This window comes from Corvus cornix, chromosome 8 (genome assembly GCF_000738735.6).
Source record: "Corvus cornix cornix isolate S_Up_H32 chromosome 8, ASM73873v5, whole genome shotgun sequence".
Classification (NCBI taxonomy): Eukaryota; Metazoa; Chordata; class Aves; order Passeriformes; family Corvidae; genus Corvus; species Corvus cornix.
The window spans coordinates 21,312,494-21,337,479 of NC_046338.1; the positions used below are offsets into that span (position 1 = coordinate 21,312,494).

The window sequence follows — 24,986 nt, forward strand, 5'->3', positions numbered from 1 at the left end:
AACTCAAAAGGAATTGTCAGAGCTGGCTGCTAACAAGCATAGCCATGCTACACATGCAGAGTAAATTAAGTCAATTACCTTGAAAAGATTTTATATTGATCCTTTGACTAACAAGTAAGATTAACAACAAAGCAAGATCAGCAGTAATAGAAGCAAGTATGTTCATCCTGATTATTAAAGAGTTCTGTCACACAACATACACAGAAGCAAATCATTGTGTAATACTCTTCAGTGAATGAGCAAAAATAATAAACATGTGGTATTCCGTTAAGCAATGAGACAGTTTTAAACAGGATGACAATCAACTTATCTCAAACTATGTTTTCAAGTATCAGTGTAATACCAAAGTACAGTCTAGTCTGAAACTTATTTTTAGATCTATTGCCTCCATTTTTTTACATTGAGTATTATGCATCTAATGCAGCAAAGAAGTGTCATCTATGGGACCATGAAAAAAACACATCAGCACACTCTAGCCAGATAAGTAAACAAAGATTTATTACAAACTGGTAGTTTTATAGAGCTAGAAAGGTAAACATACATTTAAGAGACAAAGAATACACAACTGAACACAGTCATCATCAAGGCACAATGAAAAATCAAATCTGAAACAGCTCATCTTTTCAACATCTGAAAAGGTCACCATAATTTCAATACTCATAATGGCACTTGCACACTATAAACAAAATGGAACAAATCTAGAAGATGGAAACTGCTAAAGTCATCTTTACATCACATACACAATACATTTGCTCATTGGTCACAGTCAAACAAAATTATCAGCAACTGATCTCTCAAATCCCACAAAGGTACAAAAATATTGGCAAAAGCAAGAAACAGTCAGATCAGAAAGGCATTATACATATAAATTATTTGGATAGAAGGACTTTTTGGGTTTTGTTGTTTTTTTTTTTTAAAGTGCAAAGTCCAACGTTTCCCTAAAGGAAGGCCAAAATACAGCTAGAGCTGCCATTTTCTGAAATCTGATAAAACAACATTTTATAATACAGATTTTATGGAGTTATTATGTATCAGTTTATGGAGAACAAACACCAGCCATGGAAGCACTAAACACAAATTTAGTAATTGCTGTTTGAAAAATATGGCCCAAAGCATATGTAGAACAAGGGAGATTCAGGCAGTTATTTTTGCTTGCTTGTTTATTTGTCTACTTAAAAAAAAAAACCAACCAAAAAAACCATGCACCCCTCCCACCCTCCACCCCCCCAAAAAAATAAAGAATTAAAAAGAGGACCCTTAATGACCTTAACAGAATAAAGTTCTTCCTTCAGTAATCCCATTTCAAGAAGTGGTGTAAGAGCAGTTGCTCTTAGAAGGTCAAGGTAAGTATAATCTCGAATTTACCAAGATTAAGACATTACACATTACAAAAAGCAGAAAAAGCCTAACAAATGAGTTTGGTAATAATTGTTAATCTATTTCAGTGTTCAGGCCTGAAGGGAACTGTGTCCCCCTCCACATACACACACAGAAAAGGAAGTCACTTTGGAAGGACTCGTACATGGAAATACCTAACTTTCTGCTTTGAGGAAGTGCTGCTTTGTTTTTTGAGGAGGAGCTGTTTCTCAAGCACTAACAAGTCTGTGTGCATGCTTTGCTTGCTATATTAACATCAATCTGATGGGCACCTGAGGCCAGCACTGCCACTTGGTCACTTGGACAAAACAGTTCAGTATTTTATTATCCCAATTTCACAGTCACAGCCAGCATGCACAGAAGACTGATCTCGCGTGACAAACCTGTAAAAAACCTTTACATAATAATGCAATCCTCTACTGGCTGAAAGCACATGGTCTGTAGCCCTCTGAATAAGGGAAAGAATGGAGAGGCCAAAATGAGAAGCATTCCTCTTCCCAAGACAGCTATGAAGGGCTCTGCTATTGGCTGTACTACAATTACTACCAGCTTATACTGGATCCTCCACGTTTTTTTTAATTAGCAACTTGCACTTGTACAGAACAGATCTAAAATCCATGCTTCTTCTATTCCTTTGTATTATGAGCCTATAAAACATGCAGCTGTAACCCAAATTTTGCCATGGTTAGTGGTGCTGATATTTACAAGTGCAATGAAAAGCAGGTCCAGTGAAGCAAGTTACCAAAATTGCTGATTGTATTACAAAAATACCATGTAAACCCACTTGAGGTATTGCGATACCACAGAACAGCAGTTTCTCAGGCTCTTTAAATAACGAAAACCAAAAAAGGTTTGCCTGAAGATAAAGGTGATGGGCTATGTTTTAATGTGTTATTCCATCATTGTGTATATCCAAGATCCTATTTCTTATGAACTTAACATTCAGTGTTCAAAAATAACAAAAGTGCTCACTTCTAGGCATGCAAAATGTCACCTGTGAATTGCTTGAGTATAGGCAGCATGACAAAACAAAAAGTCACTTTCGTATATTCAGTATCAAGGCAGTATAAACTTCTCCTACCTTTGGTTTGATCCAAGACAAATACACATTTAGAAAGGACAAATTTAAAAAAACCCCAATGAGTAAAATATGCATGATTTCCTAAAAATAAAAACATACTGTTGATTTAAAGACAGTTTCTTGATTTTTTTTTCAACTCAGTAACATTTTAAAGTGCAATATATGTATCTGTTTAGAAATGGTGAACTAAAATTTAAGAAAATTTCTTCCCACTTAAGGGCAAATGTGGAAGTTGCAGCATCTCTCTATAAAGATCTGTCTCTGATTGTGAGAGCAGATTACTTCAGAAAACATTACTGTTCTGGTGTTTCCAACGTTAGAAGCATCTCACCTTTTTCCTTCATTTCATGCTATTCCCAAATTCTGTTTCATTTTTTCATATACAACATAGCTGATGCTGACAGCTGGAAGCACTTTCATAAAATTAGGGGCTATGCCCCTATAAAGTCCTCGGAGTCCCTCTGTAGCAACAATTCGTTGAAAGAGACCAACCATGTTCAGCTGTGGAGCTCCTTCCACCGAGGCTAGAACAAAAAGATAATGTGTTATGTAGCACCTCTAGTAATGTTAAAAATCTTGAGCAAGCATCAAACACCTGGATCATGAGCCTACTATCACAGGGCCACTGAAAAGAGATCTTTTAATCCCAGACATTTGGGAGATATCCATGCATCTAAATCCCATCGAAAAGCATTATCCACCTATGTTCCTTTGGAAATCTAGGCTCCCATCCTTAAGTCTGTGCAGAAACCTATCAAACAAAAATCTCAACTATGAAACTATCCTTAGGAAATGTCCTACAGAGCACACATCACTGTCTACCCTCACAGGACAATGCAAGCCCTGTCACTTAATCTCTAAAATTTAGAAAAGGCTCTAAAGTTTAGAAGAGTGCTTCCAGACTGTGACAGGGGCTGTGTCTGGTAGTCTTGTATGGAATGTGGCTCTCAGAATACACAAAGCACCAAGTGCTTGAAATGTTACTTTTTAATTTGAGTATGAAGAACAACAGTGTTGGGGGTAAGAGGGAGAAGGGATCAACATTAAGAAGAATTTTCCAGCTATGTCTTTGGTTTTTCCAAGTTGTTTTTTTTTTATTCCTACACCTCTGCTAGAGCTATCCCAAATGATACAATTTTAATGTGACCACACAGAAGCATTTTCAGTACAAGAGAACTCACCTTGAGCCTGCATGCGTGTTCTGATAAGAGCGAGAGGGTAACTGGCTAACTGCCCACATGTGCTGGAAACAGTGCCACACCCCAACAATACAAAAACACCTGGGTTAGCAGAGCTCGATGCATAATGTTCTAGCCACGTACTCTTTAAGAGCTGCCAAGGTATAAAATTAAACAGTAAGACAAGAGACCTGCATTTAAAAAGGTAAACAAATACTTCTTTATTCATAACAAATCCTAAAGGCTCAATCCTGAAAAGCACCAATTTCACTGGGCCAGTCCTACATGCTTGAAGTGCACAGGTAAACACCTTAGCACACAGAGAAGGACTTCAACCAGACTACAACAGTTAGTACCTAAAAGAGAAATCCTTAAAAGATCCAGCAGCAGGAACAGTGCCCATGCACCTGTAATACTTTGGGGAGAGGAGGAGGGAAACCCCACAGGGTACAACAAAAGCTCCCACAGCTGTGCACATCATCCCATGCAGAAACAAGGATGCAAACTGTAGAAAAGAAATTTCATACAGCTTTAAAAATGTTTGTTCAAGCAGTTCTGATGATTACTAATGCACTGCCAAAAAAATATTTGTCTAGACTAGAAAAATAAATAGTCTGTGCATCTGAGTTATTTAACATACTTTGAAGCAACACATATAAGGTAGATAAAAGATTTTGATTGCTGGTGGGTGAAAGAGGTGCCAGTTTCTCTGGAAAGACAGCAGTGTTTCAAACTCTTCAGAAAAGCTGTGTCAGCCAGAAAGAATTCTGGTGACATGCAGAGACACACAAGCAATTCAGGTTAATATAATCCACTCATAAATCCAACAACTGGCAAAAAAATGTATAAACTATCATAAATGAAGGATAGGGACCATAATATGAATATCCTTTTAAAGGCCCATATTTCCTATAGAATGGGTATGCTCCAGTCTAACAGGGTTAGGTAAGTATGAAAGCCTGTTGTACTGCCAAGGTCTGTATAATCCTCTCTTAGTGCATTTCCTACTTGGTAGTCTTGCATGGAAGGGCCCATCTGCCCAGGCACTCCTCAAGAGGGGCAAACAGAAACACTGGGGTCTAGTAACAGAAAGTCTCATTTGTCTTTTTAAAATTGAACCAGCTGTAATAGTACAATAATACAAATTCTAAAAAATATTTATGCTTTTTGTAAATTAATTAATGGCAGCTACATGCATTCAGTGATCTAAACTCACCTCATAAACAGCAAGGTCAATGCCAGCATAAGGAATTATACCCAAAATATTAGGAATATAACCTTTGTAGAAGGCCTTTGGACCTTCTCTTTTTAAAATCTTCTTAGCACAGTCAAACATCCCAGAATATTGCCCTGTTTTACCCACAGCCAATCTGGTCTTTAAAACCTAAAAGGAAAAAAATAGCCTTAATTACATACCTCTTTATTAATCTATGTTAGATACACAGTATATCTCTGCTTATTCAGTTGTCTAGAACTGCTCTGCACTTTGGTGTTCCAAATCTCCTTTGATTACTGGTAAGGCATTGTTAGCAGTAGGCTTCTTCGGGTTCTGTCCTTAGTGCAGAGCACCAGGCATTACCATACACTAGCTTACAAATTCTTAGCCTTTTTAAATTGCATTTCAGCTTTATTTTCTTGATTAAAACAGGCAGTTATTTGATCAACTTGAAGGCAACAATATAGCCAATAGTCAATAGAAGTATTAGCTAAGGAACAATTGAGAGCACTAATATGCTAGCAGATGGCACTTCTGGTCTGGGAACACTAAAGCATATTAAGAAAATAATCTTTCAAAAAGTATGACACTTAGAGAGGTAGTTAAGGAATGTAAGGATTGTGTCTCACTACTGAAACCCAGTACCTGATTAATAATGCAAATAAATCTGTACTGCATCTTGGAACTAAGAAATTAGTAACAGCATCCAGAAGAAACCACAAAGGGAATTTCCTGAGCAACAATTTGGTCTACTTTAAAGCCTCTTAAGACTGCATCTTTCTCAGGCACTTGGCTTTTTGCTCTTACTCAGAAGCATCCTGAAAACACTTCTAGGACATTACCATACCTTTGTGAGGAAGACCAGAAGATATTATTGCAGAATAGTTCACCTGTCTCCACTGATCAGTGTAATCCAGACAATCTACATCATGTTTCAGTTATTCCCTAACTTAACCCATCTCTGTACTCAGGTCAGCTGGGATTCAGCCTCTGGAACAGCAAGGATGCTCTTTAAAGAGATCATGATCGCTGCAGCAATGAAAACAGTTCTATTCCTACTGAAATCCCCACCCATGAAAAAGCTACTTAGGTTACATTTGCCATTACTACCAAACTTGATGTAGGTATTGGTTTAGTCCCAGACCCAACACCTATTCCAACATGGATCTGCACAAGTGATGAACTTTCTGGAGAACCAGCAGTAAAGAAAGTACATCCTATTTCTGTGAAATGTTGTGCAATTGTTACACTACAGCAGTTAATGTATTAACACTAGTTAAATTGCAATGTGTAGTACCACCTACAGGTATGTCCTACAGGGGGAAGAGCAAATCCACCCAGTCTGAGCTGCAGCTGTTACATTCTTCCTTCACACTGTTGTCCTTATCAGACACAGCTTCCCATCATAACACAACAGAACTTCAATTCTGTCCAGACAAGAACACTCCTTGCTTATATATAGCAGGAAAAGGATTTATGCCCAATTCACAAAATTCTTGAATATGTACTGAACTTTAAATGTTCTTGGGAGATTTTTTTCCTGAACTAAGTTTCATTTAAATATTGTTTAAAAAAATATTATACAGCGAAATATATGGAAAAATTACAAGAATCAGTTAGAACACAGATGCTAAAATGCCTAGCACTGAAATTCTGAAAGGATGTCCAAGAGAGGAATTTTTACAATATTTTCAAGAGCAAAATGGGGTCTACTTTGGAAACAAAACAAACATTTTGCAGGCTCCAATGGAAGCAGATTTTCTTACCTCCATGGGATACTTACCTCCATGGGATAAATAGAAGTTTGTGCTGTTGCTCCAGCCAAAGAACCAGATACAAATCTTTCAACAGTGCCTAATTTGCCATCTTCCCTAGTGAGTATCTTCTTATACTGTACAGTTAAAACAGAAATAAACATACATGTTTTTTAGGTGCGGCAAGAGTTACTTTAAAAGGCAAGAGTACAGTACAAAATGTCTTTTCAAGCTTAGTTTTTCATGTATTTACAGTTAAATTTGTGAGCCCAAAAAGATTCTCCAGAACACAATAAACATTCCAGCCTGCAAGAATTCTTTAGATTAAATACCTCAATCACCCACAGTTCCATAGGTGTTCTGCAAACAGCCAGCAAAAGGGTACCTACACTAAGAACTCCAGAAAACAAAGAGGAACCAAACTCCCTTGCAGATCCAGTTGTCCAATCAAAGAATGAAAGATCAACTAGCAATTTCAGAGGCACTTTGAGAGCTGTACATACTGTGTCATTCCGAGAGTAAAGAATAATGTGCCCAAGGTTACTCTGTGGCACCAACATTTGCTGTTCAGTCTTGCAACACCCCCAAGTTTATCTGATATTTTGTTGCTTTTATCTCCCAGTTGATGTGCAGTATGCTCATTCAGTCTTACTTGAGGCACTAGCAAGCCCCAAGCCCTACAGAGGAAAAGTAAAGCTCATTTAAATACACCAGAATGGGAGTTCATTTTCCAAAGGAGGATTAGGCCTTAACATGATGCTTAAAGCTGATTCAGAGGTAAATATAACTCTGAAATCCAGGATGAGGGCATCATACATAGCACTGTGATATTTGACTTTAAATGAATCCCGTGTAAGTTCAGCTAGCATGAGTGAGAACTTCTTGCCTGCTGTCACTTTGAAGCAACAACCTACATATTAATGCAGGTCTCCATACAAAGCCATGCAGACTCAGGGCAGTTTAAAACATCTGACAGATATAATTAATTTGCACTGCTTATAAAACAACAGTAAAATCTGACTAATAGTAAGTATTCTATTCAGAATAAACTATTTTAAATCTGAAAGTCACTCAAATTACTATGACAAAATCCCCAACCATGACAAGAGCTCCTATATAATACAACAGTGCCAATAATGAACAGTGAGAGTGATTCAGGACTTTATTTAGAATTATTTTCATTCCTGATTTATCATCCTACCTGTTCATAAGCCCAGAACTTAATAGCTGTTTCAGGAGCTATTTTCACAACATTTACACCATTCCCCCTCCAAAGTGATCGGACACCACCTTCTTTCAACATTTGCTTAAAACCGCTGGCTATATTCATTTTGTTTGACTTTGAACCATGAACCTAAAAAAAAAACAAAACCAAAGTCACAGTAGACAACACTGTTCTGATTAGATTATAAAGCTCATCAGTATTAAATTGATTCAATATATCAACTAGTGAAACCATATGCACTACTGAAAAGATCTTATTTTAGTGGCACAAGTACTGTAATATTTTGCTTACATTTTTTCCCACGTCTATAAAATACAATTCTTATGAATACAAAATATGGAAATTGTCAAAACACAGCCAGACCTCTTCAATTCACATACTAACCTTGGCCCTCAATTTTTTCCCAACAGATCTCTTAAAACTGAAGTGATACACTGCAAACCAAGAAATTCTTTAACATTGCACCTACCTGCATCATGACTTTAAGGCGATCTAAGGGTGCTGTACCTGTTCGAGAGACAGCACCAGCCACTCCTCCTGCCAGCAGCTGCTTCCACCACTGCCCAGTCTTTTTCTCTTCCTCCGTGAACTCATCTGGAACAGTCAAACTATCTCCTATATCCAATACCTTTATGAATCCAAAGCAAAGATGTGCAAATAACTATCTCACTCCATCACAAGTTTTATCCACAGTTCTAATTCCAAGTTAATATACTACCTAAGAATGTGCAAATAAAGTGCTAGTTACAAATAAAAAATATCTTTAATTTACTTTCTATAATTAACTTGTTATGCATGGCTATTCAATGGAAAGCAACTTTAAGTGACTTCTATATAGATATTGAGCAGTAACACCACAGACCCACCATTTCAAAGACTGCACCATCATCATTAAAAATTACAACAAATTTCCTCCTTGAGTACGGCCCAAGCAAAGACATTCTGTCATTATCAGCAGTCCTTTAAAGTCAGCACTAAAGCTCAAATGCTTATATGTTGCAGCTAACCTTTCACCAGACAGCCTTGTGGGATTAGTTTGGTAATCTCCTAAGGTTGCTAACAAGAGATTTCTCTCACGGTAATTTATTCACACATATGTGGGATGTCTCCTTCCCCCACCCTCCCCAACATTTTAAAGCAGGGTTTTTACAGCTGATATATCACAATATTCTATTTCTGGTAATTGCTGTGTATTACCCTACAAAATGAAAAATTTGACTAATGATTTATAGATTTTCTTACCATCAGTTATACTGAAAGGCACATTTAATTACTTTTCTCAGCTATAAAAATTTGGAATTTCACTAAGGAGGGCATGTTTGCATTGCCACTGCATTTGATCAAAAAACAACATTAATATAGGCTTTAATGATAAAACTAAGACATAACACTATGAAATCTCACATGTCACTTAAACAGTCTTTGCTCTTATGTGTAACTTATAATCACGATACATGAGAAAAAGTACACTGTAGATAATGCAAATCTGCTATTACACATAAATAAAACATACAAAAAGAATAAGAATGCATTAATAACTGATAAGTACTGACCAGAAAGTGTGTTAACTGATAAAACTTTTAAACTATCAGTAATTTTAACTGTAGACACTATATCCCTAATTTATGCTGCATTCTCTGTCTGTTAGTAGACAGAATACTGTCCTGGTCATTTGGAACAAAATTGCAGAAAGCAGACTATAAATATAGCCACTGGACAAAAAGGATAAGCACCAGCTATTCTGGATATTGAACACAGAACACGTTAATTGGAAAATCCTTTCATCTTGCTCCCATTTGAGGTTTCAACATAAGGTGTCATCAGTTGCTCAACTACATGGAAACATCAAAAGATCGATCAAAACTCAAAATACAAATTCAATGTTCTAAGAGATATTATGCATATCTACCAGGGTTTAAACCTTGTGTGTACCGAGACCTAAATGTAACTAAGGAAAAAAAAGGTAAATTTGAGGGTGTTTATAACAGAAAGGCCACAGCTACCACAACAATTCTATGCCAATGCAGCTATCTGCCTGGAAGAGTCTGACAGCAATTAAAATTTTATAATAAAAACAGAATTGTAAGAGCTGTCTGTCAATGCCAGCCAGGCTGGGAGGTCTCACATCTGCTCTTATCTGAAAGACCAGCTGGGTTACCGTGTAGCTGGATTTTGCCTGCTGAGATAACTGGGTCATCAGCTGACTGCAACACTAAGATCACAGGAGACTCCCTCAGCTGTTTCTTGGGGGCAAGTAATGACATTCCATAAAGAAAAATACAGATCTTATTTTTAATAATAGTAAGGAGCATTTTATTAAAGCAGAGGTTTTTTCCACTAAGTAAGCTGGGACCAGGACTATTTGATCTCCTAGCAGTGCTTCAAGTGCTTTCTTCAGCAAACAGGGAACTAACTCCCTTTTGGCAAGCATTCCTGAACTGAGGTTGTACAGTGTCAAACACTCAAAGCTTTCAGATCTCATAAACTGTTTTTTATTATGGAAATGCTGACTAATCCCTGGAGATATAAATGGTCTCACTATATTCAAAGGTATCTAACCTTATTTCCTCCAATAATCTACAGGAAGGATATTTAGCAAACAGGATTACTGTTACTTACTTTATTACTGTTCTTAAAAATCAGTCTTAAAAAATCAGAATAGAGGTGTCAACAGCTCCATTCAATAAAAACTTAAAACATTTTTCTGCACAGTGGATAGCCTATTGCTGTAGATTCTGTATTCTTAAAATAAAATCTATGGCACGAAAGAGCACGACGTGCACAGAAAATCACCAGTAAAGACACCAGTGATTTTATGATAATTATAATGATACTATATAACTGCAAATACTAATTTCAACATAAGAAGCAAGTTAAAATGTCTATATAATTTGTTTCAACAAATGAAATCATACTTTAATGTGTGAAGAAAAATATTTAATATTGTGGTTATTACTCTTCTGTAGGATTTCTCCAAAAGAGAAAAAGGATTCCATTCTAAGAATTATTGATAATTATTTGCTAAGTTTAGCTGAAGTTCTTTGTTCAGAAGAAACTCATGACACAATCCTGCTTGTAAATGGGAGAGGATATTGTGAAAAGGAAAACCAAACAATACAGATATGGTTGAAATACAAGTGTGATGCTGTTATATTCAATAACACAAATTAATACAGCAGAGGTGAACTTAAGAGCTGCACTAGGTTAAAAGAGAAGTTGAACTTACAGTGGAATGTTTCCAATATCGAATTATCTCTTCAATGTCTGTAGCTGGATTAAACATAAAATGATCTCTCCACTCATTCCAATCTACTGTCATTGTCCCATCAGCATCAATACTGAAAAGAAATTGAACAAAACTATGTAAGGAAATAGCAATGGTGGGGTTTTGTTCTGGGTTTTTGCTTTTTCTTCCTCCTCCCCTCCCCCCTGCTTTTTTTTTAACTTGGATTATCACATCAATAACAACTGACTGTAAATTCCATACAGTGACTCCAAGGCTGAATCTGCCATGGCCTTTCAATACTATGCTTCTCCTACCCAAGTGCATCTGTCCTATTCCATCTAAAAACATAATACAGTGCTTCTTTCTACCAACAACATTTACAAAGAAATAAAGTAACATTTTCCTCCCAGAACCAGATGTTCCAATAGTAACTACCAACTTCAAAGTCATAATCCCATTTATCCCCTTCTCTGAAATAGAAAAATATAAAAACTAACAATACAAGGAAGATTAAACTGCTTCAAAAAATAGTAATTCCTGACCTCTGCAGGATCTTTTCTGCCTGTTTTTCTGAAATGTTTATACCCAATATCTTGAGGGACTGGACAACTTCTGAGGCTTCAATTTTTCCTTGAAACATTAAAATAAAGATGATAGATATTTAAAACACAAATCTTAATAAACTTAGCACCTTGGACCTCATTGTAACAGCTGAATAATTGCAAAGATGATTTAAAAAATCAATTTAAACACAGATGATATGTTTTGATTGTCTACTACAAGGATGAAGCAAATGGGATGCAAATGCAGTTAGTTAAAAACTGGTTTATCTTTAACAGCTAGAAACAGTCAGAAATTTCCTTACAGTTTCTCCATCTGGGGAACAAGGAGCCCCAGTTCAGTGTACTTGGAGAAAACAGAAAGAATAAAGACTATAATAATTTATTTTTTTGATCTATAGCAAACTTTAATTATGCAATTGTTAAGGAAAAGAAGTAAGGATTCCATATTCACAATTTTTGGTTCCAGTTCAGACAAAGAATATAAGTTAAAGTACTTTTAATGCACAGTTTCTTCAAACAATGTTTGAACAAATAAAATAAATCAAGGCATACCATCATTGTTTTTGTCCAGGCTCTTAAATGCCAGTTTCATCTTTTTTTCATGTTCTTTAAGATACTGCATAAATTCTTCAAAATCCAGCTGTCCATCCTGGTTAGTATCTCCAGCTTTAAAAATTTTCTATTGTGAGAAAAATGAGTATTTCACTTGTCCAAATTACAGCAGGTCACAAAGCATCATTTTGTTTTCAGAATTTAACACACTCAATATTTTCATAGAGAGAGAAAATACTTAGCAGTAAATACATATTTAAAAAAATGTTATTTGTTATTTATATAACTTTTCTGTGCAGAAATTTTAAGGTTTCTTACCAGCACTGGCAAGTTACACCTACAGGTATCAAATAATTTGTGGAGGAAGAGGTGGGGGACAGGAGAAAAACCTGACAGAGAACAAGTTTAAGCCTGTGAGTTTCCTGTATATGAAATTTGCCAGTAAAATAAACAAGCAGAACCTTGACAATCATCTTAATCAAGTGGTCTATTAATTATGAATTATAAAGGTGAAAAAAACAAACAGCAATTAACTATTTAAATGCTGACCAAAAAATTACAAAGATCTTGCTCCACTAGCACTTCCAGCCCTCAGCGTTAGAGGGAACACGGCTTTCTGCTTCAAACTGAAGCCCGGACTACAATTTTAAACAAACTTGTAACAAATACAAACACACTTATCTTCCTTTCTTGTATGTGCTTCCTAGGAACTGTCCACACATAGAAACACCTCCATGTAAAATTAACTACGCACTGAGTGCATGGTATGCAATTGCCAGGACTGCAGGGAACAAGTCTGAAACACAGCCCAGGCAGACACATCTCCACCAACAAAGGGCCAGAAAACTTCACCATCTCTGTTAGAAAAGGGAAATCACAGCAGCCCCACAAGCAGCAGCCTGTAATTGCTGAGGCTCGTGCTCAAGGCAAAGCCTGGAGAAGCTCTGCAGGGTTTAGGAGCTAGAGCTTTACGCTGCAGCAAGGGCAGCTCTGGACACGGAGAGCCAAGGCCACAGCCACTGCCACCGCTCCTCATGCTGCCACAGCACTGCCGCCTCCTCTGGCAGGACCTGCAGGAAGCCAGCAGGGAAAACCAGCCCAGAACCCTGCTCTAGAACAGGAGATTTAAGGGGAAATTACGTCTTATCCCCTCCTTTGGACGTTGGTCCCTGTGGTTTCCCTCGATGTGTGAAATCGTAGGGGGGCAGCACTCAGTTCCAGACGGACACGAGACCACCCTGACAGCACAATCTCCTCACTAACTGCAGTTTCAGAGCACTCCAGGTTACGCGTAAAGCACACACCAAAAATTCTTCCAAGAATCTTCTATTTAGCAGACTGCCTTGCACAACTGTAGTTTCTGAATAAAGTAACTCTCAACAAGATTTGAATGGCTGTTCTAATCTGCAAAATCTGGTTTTAATTCTTTACTCCTCTTTAATTAGTAGAGGACCTCAAAAGACCAAAGTCCAACAAGTTCTAGGCTACAGAAACTAAACATAGAGGAAGCAGAAAACTGGTGAGTATATCTAGTATTTGGTGTCTGAAAAAGACTGAAGACATCTAAACACATTCATGTTGCCTCCTTTGTCTTTCCTATGCCTCTACAAAAAATAATGTGCTTTAAAATTTCATCTCAAAAACCTAATATTTATAAGATTATCGAGGATTTCTTAATGAAATGGAGGAAGATTATGTGGTACGCCACAGTGAAATGAGCAAATTATTTCCTTCCCATAATACAGCAAATTTTGCACAATAAAAATCAACTCAAGATACCACATATTCAGATAACTGTGATTTGGTATCAGCTTTGAAAAACAATGTTCTTAGTAAAGTCGTAAGTCCAGCTTGATTGTAATTTCTGTTAATAACCTGTCAACACAGATAGATACGCTCATCAATTCAGTTTCATGCCTCTGTCAATATGGTTAGTGCTGTTCAGAATTTCCCATAACAAAAAAAAGTTAGCTTACATTTATGGATATTTATGGATACAGTCCTGACCATGACCTTCTAACAAGCAATTAAGAAAGGCTAATAGATTAATCATTCAAAAAACTCTCCCCCCCCCCCCAGCCTAACCAAACCCCACCATTAAAAACTAGTCTAGTCTGAAGAGTTCCCTCTCAAAGACCCTGCAATCCCAAGCCATCTTTTGCTCCACACATGGCACCTCATGCTGCAGGGTCTGAGTGTCCTGCTGGGCTCCCACACTCTCCTGAGAAGAGGTGACTTACATGGCACTTGTAATCACTCTGCATGAGTTCTACTCGACACAAATTGCTAGTGTTCCCTGTTGCTATCTGAACTACACAAACCAAAAGGAAACAGAACAAGGAAAGTGTTGTTCTGTCTCACAGATATGACAAAACCTGAACTAAATTATAATTACAAAACCTCCACTGCTGAGGATGATGTGAGCCAAAGAAAACTGGAATTTCCAGAAGTTTAGAGAGCTGGTAATTTCTGTGTGTGAAGGCAGGCACCTTTCAGTTCATCTGCCAAAGATTTAGTGGATTTCACATTGCAACAATGAGAAAAGGGTAAGCACAAACATACTCTCCATTTCCTACTTTTGTTTTGACAGTTATTTTCCAGACTTCAAGCCAGTCTCAGCCACTCTCAGTGCAGCAAAACAAAAATGATAGAGAACAAAAACACATAGCACATGTGTCTTTCTCTCAGTACAAATCTAAAAGCTCATGCAAACAAAAGCCTATGCTGTCAGGGAATGTCATGAAATGAACTAATTGTGTGGGTGTTAAAGTTTCAGATTAAAATCAGTAACTTGCAAGGTTGTGGAACTAACAGGAACACTGAAAGAAGCTCATCTTCCACTTCATGGGCAGAAACTTCCTCCTGGGGCATTCCATACCCCATGGCCAGAGCCAGCAGGAAGACACCTACTGGATGCTGTAGGGAGCCTGGCACACTAAGTTCTAAGTACAAACTGCCCCTTCACAGCATCAAATAATAATTCAAGTTGGAAGGAACCTCTGGAGTCCATTGAACACAACCCCAGCTCAGAGCCTATCTACTTAGATCAAATTAGATCAGGTTGTGGGGGACCACATCCAATTGAGTCTTGGACACCTTCAAGGAAGGAGATTCCACAGCCTCCACAAGCAAAACACTCCATCATTCAATCACTCCCCACTTCAGTTCAACAATGAATCCAACTCTGCTGTTCTGCATTTAATATACAACCAAATTTTGTATAATTACAGCCACTTGTCACTCTGCCAGTGCCTGGGTCACCAGCTTCTCAGATGGAGGAGAACTGGATGCATTTTAAAATAGGCATGCTTACAACAATAGAGCAGGAACCAACCAAGGTGCCAACACTCGCTTGTAAGTCCTGGGAAACAATGTTCAATATGCCTGCCACATAAAACCTGCCATTTCTTGTTACAGCCTTACTGTGGGATCACCTCACCTTTACAAAGGCCCAGACCCAAATGTTTATTTTTCAAGGCACACCATCTCTTTTCTCATTGTCTAAAAACTGTAACCCCAAGCAATAAGGAAAATTCACTGGATAAAATGAAATGGTGACCACATAAAGAATTGTTAATTACGACAGATTTAGGACAACAGTTTAGATGATGACATGAGCTAGTGATGTGTGCTTGCAGCCCAGAAAGCCAATCATATCCTGGGCTGCAGAAAAAGAACCATGACCAGCAGCTCAAGGGAGCTTCCATCCCTCTACTCTGCCCTTAGGAGATCCCACCTGGAGTACTGTGTCCAACTCTGGGGTCCTCAGCACAGGAAAGACACGGACCTGGTGCAGTGGGTCCTGAGGAGGCCACAGAGATGATCAAAGAGCAGGAGCACCTCTACTATGAGGTGCCTATGAGAAAAGGCTGGAGTTTTTCAGACTGAGGGAGAGAAGGCTCCAGGGAGGCCTTACTGCAGCCTTTTTGTACTTAAAGGGGCTTATAAAAGAGATGGGGACAAACTTTTTAGCAAGGCCTGTAGCAATAGGACAGGGAGTAATGGTTTTAAATGTAATGAGTGTCAACCTAGATTACACATAAGGAAGAAGTTTTTTACAATGAGGGTGGTAAAACACTGGCACAGGTTGCTCAGAGCGTAGCAGATGCTCCACCCCTGGAAACATTCAAGGTGAGACTGGGGGGGGTTCTGAACAACCTGATACAGTTGAAGATGTCCCTGCTTATTGCAGGGGAATTGGACTGCAAGACCCTTTAAAAGTCACTACCAATCCAAACAATACTATGATTCTGTGATCTTTCTTTTTAATGCTACAGGCCTTCATACAGACAGACTAAAATGCTCCTGTGCTGACCTATTTGACCCTGATACTGCCACCTTTGTCTTTTCTCCTCTTTTTTTTCTTCATAATTCTACTACTTTTTCTGTTGCATATTTTGTTAATACAGCTGTTTTCAAATTCCTGCACAACCAGGCAACATCAACATGAAAGGCCACAAGTAGACTGAAACACTGAAGGTATTTTTTAAAAAAATTCTCCGTTATATAAATCATGTTGCAGTGTTGAATTCCTGCTCTTCCAGAAGACCTCTGTATTTGGTGTGGAAATGTAAGTCAGCAGGTCTGTTGAAAAAAAAAAAATTTACAGACAGGCTTTATATACACATCAAAAACTCCTTACCCTCCTCTGTAAGCGTCCTGATGAATTATTAGATTGCTCTATGCCAAAGTTATGAACTTTAACACATTCATGGCTACAATGTTAAGACCAAGAATGCAACAGACTAGAAATCTCAATGTTTTTATGTAGACTTTTCATTTAAATTCACAGTCTAATTTTCACATTATTTCATATCATTATTTATGTATTGTGCATAAGCCTTACATTCTATTTACAAAACTGAACTGTGCATGAAGGGTGGGGCTGCTGAGTATAAAGGATTACCAATATATTCATTAGCTTGTTATTTCAGCTAATTAATATAATGTAAAGAATATTTAAAAGGAAATGATTCATCAAGAAGTTACTGGCTTCCTATCAAGCTATCTACAAGACACAAGCACAAAACAGCACTTCAAGATACACCACTAGTGCAAGTAGCAATTATGTGTTCTGCAATCTGCAGCGAGAGTTCCAAAGAGCACAGATACAAATCCTGCAAAGACCTCCCACCACAGTAAGATCATCATCATGCCTTTAGACATTCCCACATTTCACATTTGCTTTTAAAATCAGAAGTACTATATATAAAACCAATCATGATATACCCTTTTCCCTTTTTTTCCCCTTTTTCAATTCTTTCCCTCTAAAATTTTTTAGCCATTCACATAGCTCTGCAGTCTACGATTTTAAGTTGGTTGTAATATTATTGCAAGCCAAATTCAGTCATAGCTGAAGTATACACAACACTTCTCTCTTCACTGGACACATACCTGACAACAGTCCTATTCCTATTTATATCTGCTAAGACTACACAAATTTATGCAGACTACGATAACCCAAAAAACACTAGCAAAGATTATTAAAGTCAGCCTTGTCAAACTACATCAGTTGGGAGATAAATCCAGCATAAAGGGAAAGGGCCTGAGGATGTGTTCAGACAGCATTACGGCCCAGTGAGTCCATGTAACACATGAACTAGATTGACACCTCACCTCCAGAAATCCAACACAACACTGAGTAAAACAGGAATTTGCACTGCCTCCAAAGGCCTCCCAACTTGTCCAAATTCAGCATTCGTATTTACTCCCGTGCCTCCCAAAGGATACTACCAACATGTAAACAGTATCCAAGCGAGCCCCTTAAACCTGCCACAGACATACATTAGGAGGCCCTCACTCCAGTACAGCAGACTTGCACCCTTGACAGGAGCAGATGTTGCTACCAGCTGCAGAGCTTCCTCTTCCTGTTCCCTGTCCTAAGCACCACTCTTCCCTGCAACAGGACAGCACTAGCAGAGATCTTCTCACTGGTCCATTTCAGCTAACAGAATCTCTAGAAAACGAGACAAAAAAGGACAAGATGCAAGTGTGAGTATGCTCTCCCAAAATGCCTTGCAGAAGCTGCTTCCTCAGGACCTGGATAAACTCTCTCAACTCATAGCTATGAATTAAATTTCAAGAATCTGAAACAGCATACATGGAAGATGCAAACTATCCCTTGAACTTTCCTTCAGCATTCCTTGCAAGTTACACTCGTATTTTTGACTTTGAGCATGCTGAGTTTTCCCATTAAACAGGGCCACTCTGCTACAGAGGCATCCTGGCTGTAACCATCTCAAAAGATTTAACAGTTTACCTTGTCTGTTCACCTGGGACACACGGCTGTCTCAAGACAGGGATTTAGCAAAGCATTTCAACACAGCGGTTAAGAGATGTCTCAGAGGTGAGGCTTCCCATATTTGGGAATTCTTGGCATTCTTGCATTCTTGCACTTTGCAGCAACAGGAGGAAGAATTAATCATTCACTGTACTCTGTCACTGTTCAGGAAAAAAAACTTATCAAGTTAGTTTTAAAAAAAAATTCATTTTGTCTCCTTGGATGTTTAAAGTGTTAGGAAAACAAACTTAAGATTCATCTTGCTCTTTCATATGGAGACTTGCAGACTACAGCACGTATCAGTTAAAAGCTTCTGAAGCTGTACACATAGAAATGAAATAATGATTTACATTGTTTGCTTACAATGGAAGCAAAGTAAATTGAATACATTCAATTTCCAATTTACAAATTGAATACATTACTGAAGATATTTGCGGTATTTCACAATTAAGTCCCCATAAGCAGTCATAATCATCTATTATGACCTGAAAAGGGAAGCTTAAAGGAACTAAATAGTTCCAGTTTTCTACAATCACATGACATGACATCTGTTTTGATAAAAAGCTGAAAATGCCAGATTACTCTAAATCTATAATACCAGGTTAGGTAAGAGAAAGCTTCCATTCATATAAAGAATGACACAGAGACAGGGAAGTAATGAAGCTTTTAAGACTGTGACTCTGCATATCAGGTATGAGAAATTCTAAGAGTAGATACAGTGTGATATAAGATGCCCATGTATCTTCCTCTAAGTTGCCAAAGTAATCAGTGTTTCTTCTGTTTCTAGCCAAGCTACAACATGATGAAGGAGTCTTTAGTTAACTTGGTCTACTATCCCTCTAATTTTGCCACATAGGGGAAGTTACCAAAACTAAAATAAGTGCAAAAATCTTAAAGCAGTGGAGAAATATTTAAGGAAAATCTTAGCTCAGTCACTAAACAAGTGTGTGCTTTCTGGACTAAGAACTGCTATGGAAAGGTCAAGCTCTGAAGCACTATCTAGCTGCAGTTTTTAGAGGACAGAGAAAAGCACAGAACGAAAATACACACCCGGCCCGGTTCTCACCCATCCTCAAGCTGAGACACAGCAGTGGAACACAGCACAGGGGCCTGCCTCACTTGACAGAATTCTGAATTTCCTATGGCTTAAATGCAGAAACATACTTCAAGTGTTCTGCATATTTTTAGACTTGATTGGACTCAAATTTTCAGAAACAGTTGATTATTCTGAACAGACCATAGTGTGATTGTTGAAAATTTAGTCTCATTAGGCCCTGTCTCCACCACACAGACGTGTCTCTTCACACTGTTTCTTTATCCAAAAGAGTTTTAATGTAGCCAAAGACTTGTTACAGAGAATTAGTCCAAATAAGATCATTAGACTGGTTCCAGAATGTAGTTATTCATTTCAGTAACATCTTCCTACTGCTAGCTCCAGAACTCAATGTATAAATAGTACCTGAATTTGAATACTTGGCTGTTCCTGTCCCAAACTGAAGCTTGAAATATGGGGTTCACCTCCCACGGATTTACTGTAAGGACTGATTGCAGCAGAAGGAAAGGGTGAACAAAAATAGTTCTTCATCCAACCACTCACACCATTTATGGTGCTCCCGCCTACAAGACTCACGGCATTCTGAAGACACAGCATGAGATCATTTGTGATCTGATCCCAGCATCTATTCTGTGTCTCTGCTTATCAAAGTCACTGTACAATAGCTGTTAATACTGCTCGTAGAGCAACATCTGACAGTTACCACACTGAACTCCTCCTTCACAGGTGTTGACACATTATATCAGGAATCTTTTGCAAAGCTTTGCAAAGTAGCCCGTTCCTAGCAGGTAATATGCAACAACATATAACAGGAGTCACCCTGGCAGCCTCCAAGCAGCACACATTCCAGATTTTCCAGTCATTTACTTTTGTTTGTCAGATACTGCCACAAGGCAGGTCAAGTAGAACACAGGAGGTTCTTTCTGTCATGTTGTGCTATGATGTCTTGCTATGGGGGAAAAATGATGCTTCCCTAGAGGGGGATGCAAGCCACCTCCAAAGCTTACCACACACATTCACAACTGATGGAAGGTGCATACCTGTAGTCCATTACTCTAATGGATAGTAGCTTTGTCTCTTTTAAAAACATGCATATTCCTTCTAGAGAGGAACTTCACTTGAAGACAAAAGAGCAAGGTAGTACCAGTAGCACAAACACTGATTTATACTGTGAAGATGGTACAGCTTTGGATCAACCAACTGAGTTTGCAGTGAAACCCAGGAACACTCAAGCAGTCCCTTTTCCACGGGTTAGCCAGGAAACAGCTGTGCGGCTCAGAAGAACAATGGCCAAGACTCCCAGGTACATGGACTTCATCCTATGTGCTGAAAGCCAGCCTTGCAAAGAGATTTTTGGAAACCTAACAGCATCAACATAACTAGGCTTGAAAGTCTGACCCAGCCACAAGGCACCAAAGCCTACTCTGCTCTAGGATATCCCAAGCTCTGCCCATGCCATGGTGCCACTAATGCTGGCAGGGCTGAGCAGTTCAGTAGATAACACTTTGCCCCATTGTATAATATTTTCATGTCTCAATTCCTTACTCATTAGTTATTAGTAATTATAAGACTACTTCTGCCTCTCCAAATACAAATATGATGATTCAATATCTGACTTCGTTAATAAAACACCTTCTTGCCAAGCACTAAGGAAAATGAATTCAACATCACTTCAGAGCTTGAAGTGGGAGAAGGTCCCTTTGAGCTGCAAGAAAGTACAGGAAACAGAGTAGCTACATAAAGACAGGAAAGAAGCAGACAGCAAGTCTTACTGAGGCTCTTGTATTACAAGAAGTCTAGTTATTAACAGGTACACAGCAGCAGCCTAGTTTCTAGTTCAAACTGTGCCCACCATCATTTAAAACAGTGAGCATATAGAAGTTTCGCTGCACTCCAATGATTCTTCCACCCCTCCCAAATAAGAAGATGACTCATGGCTTATTTTGTTTACTCTGTGTCTTTAACAACTAAGGCAGCATTTCCTGCTCTCTGTTACATCCAGGTATGTCTATCTATTTCATGGGTATCCCTTTCAGTTTATCCTGAAGCAACTGAAAATACTGCACACCTACTCAGATGTGCACTATTAATGAAGATCACTGATTTTGAGAAAGAATTTGGAACTTCAATTCTAAGCTGTCAGATCGTCAGCAGCACACCAGTGCTTTCAGTGAATTATGTGGGAAGACCACCATTGTTAAACACCAGAAAATTAGCTGGTCACCTGTTTGCCCATTGTTCAATGTAAGTAAAAATCCCGAACTGTTACAGTCAAACTTGTACAACAGGTTTACAACAATGTGTGTATAATGTGTGACTGAAGTTCATAGCTAGCATGCTCTGAACACTGACAACTCTCGTGGATAAAAAAGGCCAACCTGTCCCTCCTTTAATTACGAAAGCCTAAGAACACAAAACATGCCTATTGCAAAGATGATTTTGACCAGCAGCAATACTGCAGTGAAAGTGTGCTTTCATTTATACTCTTGCATAAACACCATTCAACTCAAGAGGCCTGTTGGATATTTTCTCTTAAGTATAGGAAACAGAGAATTAAATATAATAGAAGGAGGCAAAACAGAGACCAAATGAGACCACAGGGAAAAACTGTCACACAGTCAGCATAATGTCACTGAATTATTGACCCAACACATCTTTTAACATTGGAGTTGAAATTTAAGTTCCTTTTCCTGCACCTCTATCAGAAAGTATGCAACAGCTAGTACAGGCATGGCAGTGGAATGCCATGGAAACAAGCAGAATTGTTACAGTAGTAGTTCCCCCCCACAGATCTCACCTGTACCTGCTCAGCCTAAATGAACCTATGTGTGTCTTGTCAGCACAGACTTGCCTTACCACACAAACACTTGTGCCTACAGAATTGTGCATTAAATGATTTTATATGCTGATCCCTGGGGATTACCAAAAATAATCAGGAAAGAATTTCTCTTCCAGGTAACAGGTCAGATCTGCTAATGTAAGTCAGCATCACACTGGAATGCTTGATGACTTAAGTTTTACTGACTTCTGAGGTCACAACATTGATAAAAGGGACAAAGGAATGTAATAGTCGAACTGATGACTGCAGAAGCCACACCACAAAGTTTCAGCACTGTCGGTTTCCTGGTTTGATAGCCACTGTTACAAGTGTGCATTTTCTAATAATGGGCCTCGGTATCTGACAACAGCCCATGCCAAGAAGAATCATTTTCATGTGCATGTGTTTAGCTTAAATAACTACTTCTGAAATTGCAACCTACAGCTATGCAGATTTACACTACCTGCTGTCCAAAGCAAACATTAATTTACTCTGATCTAGATTATGCATGGGTGGAGTAGTGGACAAAAGCTGTAAATTACCATCATTTATCATGCTGGAAGAGGAATATGCTATCGAGTATCACTCAACACGGAGTTAAAGGATGTCAAAAGTACACACACGATGAGTAAACCCACTTGGCAGAGGAACCACCGACAGCCGTACGCGCTCGGGACCCTTCGCCTACAACCGGGGCGTGCCTGTACAACACGGCCCCCGGGCTGGAACAGCGTCCCGGGGAAGGAAAACGGCAAGCCCGAGGCCGCCTCCATCCCGGAGCGGCCCCAAGCCGGCGGCCGCGGCTCCCGGGCACGCAGCAGCCCCGGCCGCGCCGCGCCCCGTCCCTCGGGCTCAGCGCCGGGGGCGCGGCCGGGCCCGCCTCGCCCTCCTCTCCCCACTGCCGCGGGGCGCCGGCACAGACCGCGGGCCCGCGCTTACCTCCTCCGCCTCCTTCCCCAGCGGGATGCCCATGGCCCGGAGGCCCGTCTGGAGCTCGGCAATGTCCACCCTCCCGTCTTCGTTGAGGTCCAGTTTTCTGAAGAGGTTGGCGTACCGGGAGTCGCCATCCCTGCTCCCGTCGCAGGCGGCCGCCGGCAGAACGAAGCCTCGCAGGAGCTGGAACATGTCGGGGCCGTGTAGCGCGGACAGACGGACAGTGCCCCTCGACTCCCGCCGGCTGGGCGCGGACGAGACACCGCCCGCAACGCCGCCACCGCTCGCAGCTGCCAGGGGAGGGGAGCGGAGGGGAAGGGAGGGAAGGGCCGGCCCGGCGGCGAGGGGCGGAGGGAGGGCGGGGAGCTCTGGGGCTCGCTCCGCCCCTGCCTCCCTCCGTCCCCCCCCGCCGCTGGGCGGGAAATGTGCGATGAGGGAAGAGGGCGGCCCGCGGCCCCTCGGGCTCGTCATAGTGCTCCCGCCCGCACGTACACGGTTGTACCAGCTCAAGGGTTCCAGCACAAGCAGCAGCGTTTTTTGCAGCAAAAACGCTGCAAAATACCTAGTTTGGACACTTGGGCTCATTCTGGTCCCCCCCATTCTAGTCTAGCGCTGGAAGCCTCAGTTGAAGGTGTATGAAGAGCATCCCAACCCAAGGGGAGTCTGAAAGAGCTTGGCTACTTGGCCTAACAGAATAAACATTAGAAGAGGAAACGTCTAGGGTTTTTTGCTCCATAATGGCTTCATAAATAAATCAGTAGAGTTAATGGAAAAGTACACAGGTGGTCTAAGAGTAAATGGATAGAAAATGTCACCAGTCTCTCTCTCCACAAGAGAGCTGTAGTGAAAAGGAATTTCAGCTGCCACTGAATTGAGTCTTGCTTTCCTGGTGCAGACTCACCAATACACAGCCTTACAGCAAAAACTTTGTAGCCTTGCTCACAGAGCAGTTAATAAAGCTAATGTGCTACAGTGTCTGACCATGGACTAGTGTTTGAAAAAGGTCTACATGCTACCAGGACTTGCATATGTAAAGACTGCTGGATTGTGTTACAGGTTCATTGCGTCGCAGAGTAAGTGGTGTGGGAAGGGACCTCTTGCTCAAAGCAGGCTCATCCATGAACTCAGACCAGGTTACTCAGGTCTTTGAAGACCTCCAAGGATAGAAACTGGACAATGTCTCCAGGGAGCCTGGCCTAGAGCCTAACTGTCCTCACAGGGAGGAAGATCTTCCCTTCTAAACACTGAGCTGTTCTCATTTCACTTTGTGCCTGCTGTCTTTTATCATCCCACCAAACCCCACTACGAGAAGCCTGATCCTATTTCCTTTGTAAACTCTGTAGGTACCAGCAAGGTGGAGGCCTCCTTTTAAGTCTCCCCAGTTGGCAAGTTCAGTTTCCTCAGCCCCTCTTCACAGAGCAAGTGCTCCAGCCATGGTGGCCATCTGCTGAACTCTCCAGTTTATCCATTATTTCCAGGCATTGGGGAGCCCAGAACCGGACTTGTGTACAGATACAGTCTAGCTTGTGCAGAGTAGAATGGGATAATCTCCATCTCCTGGCCACGCTCCTGTTAATACAGCCCAGGATGCTGCTGGCCCGTGCTCAGATTGCTCTCTGCCAAGACCCCCGTGTCCTCTCAGCACAGCTGCTCCCTGTGGTTGCAAGGGACTATCCCTTCCAATATGCAATACTTCATGTTTGTCCCTGTTGAATTTCATGAAGTCCCT

At 39.9% G+C, this 24,986-nt stretch overlaps 1 protein-coding gene across 1 annotated transcript; it reads right to left on the reverse strand.

Annotated features, from left to right (window-relative positions):
- Positions 1-475: 475 nt before the first annotated feature.
- SLC25A24 (solute carrier family 25 member 24) lies at positions 476-23,599 on the reverse strand. The gene is made up of 10 exons (XM_039556011.1): positions 23,264-23,599; positions 12,173-12,299; positions 11,600-11,687; positions 11,058-11,169; positions 8,301-8,459; positions 7,808-7,960; positions 6,636-6,743; positions 4,853-5,020; positions 3,640-3,790; positions 476-2,982 (listed from the first exon to the last, which is right to left on the reverse strand). The coding sequence occupies exons 1-10, from the start codon at positions 23,447-23,449 to the stop codon at positions 2,804-2,806; spliced, it is 1,431 nt and encodes a 476-aa protein (XP_039411945.1). The 5' UTR covers positions 23,450-23,599; the 3' UTR covers positions 476-2,803.
- Between the last annotated feature and the right edge of the window lie 1,387 nt (positions 23,600-24,986).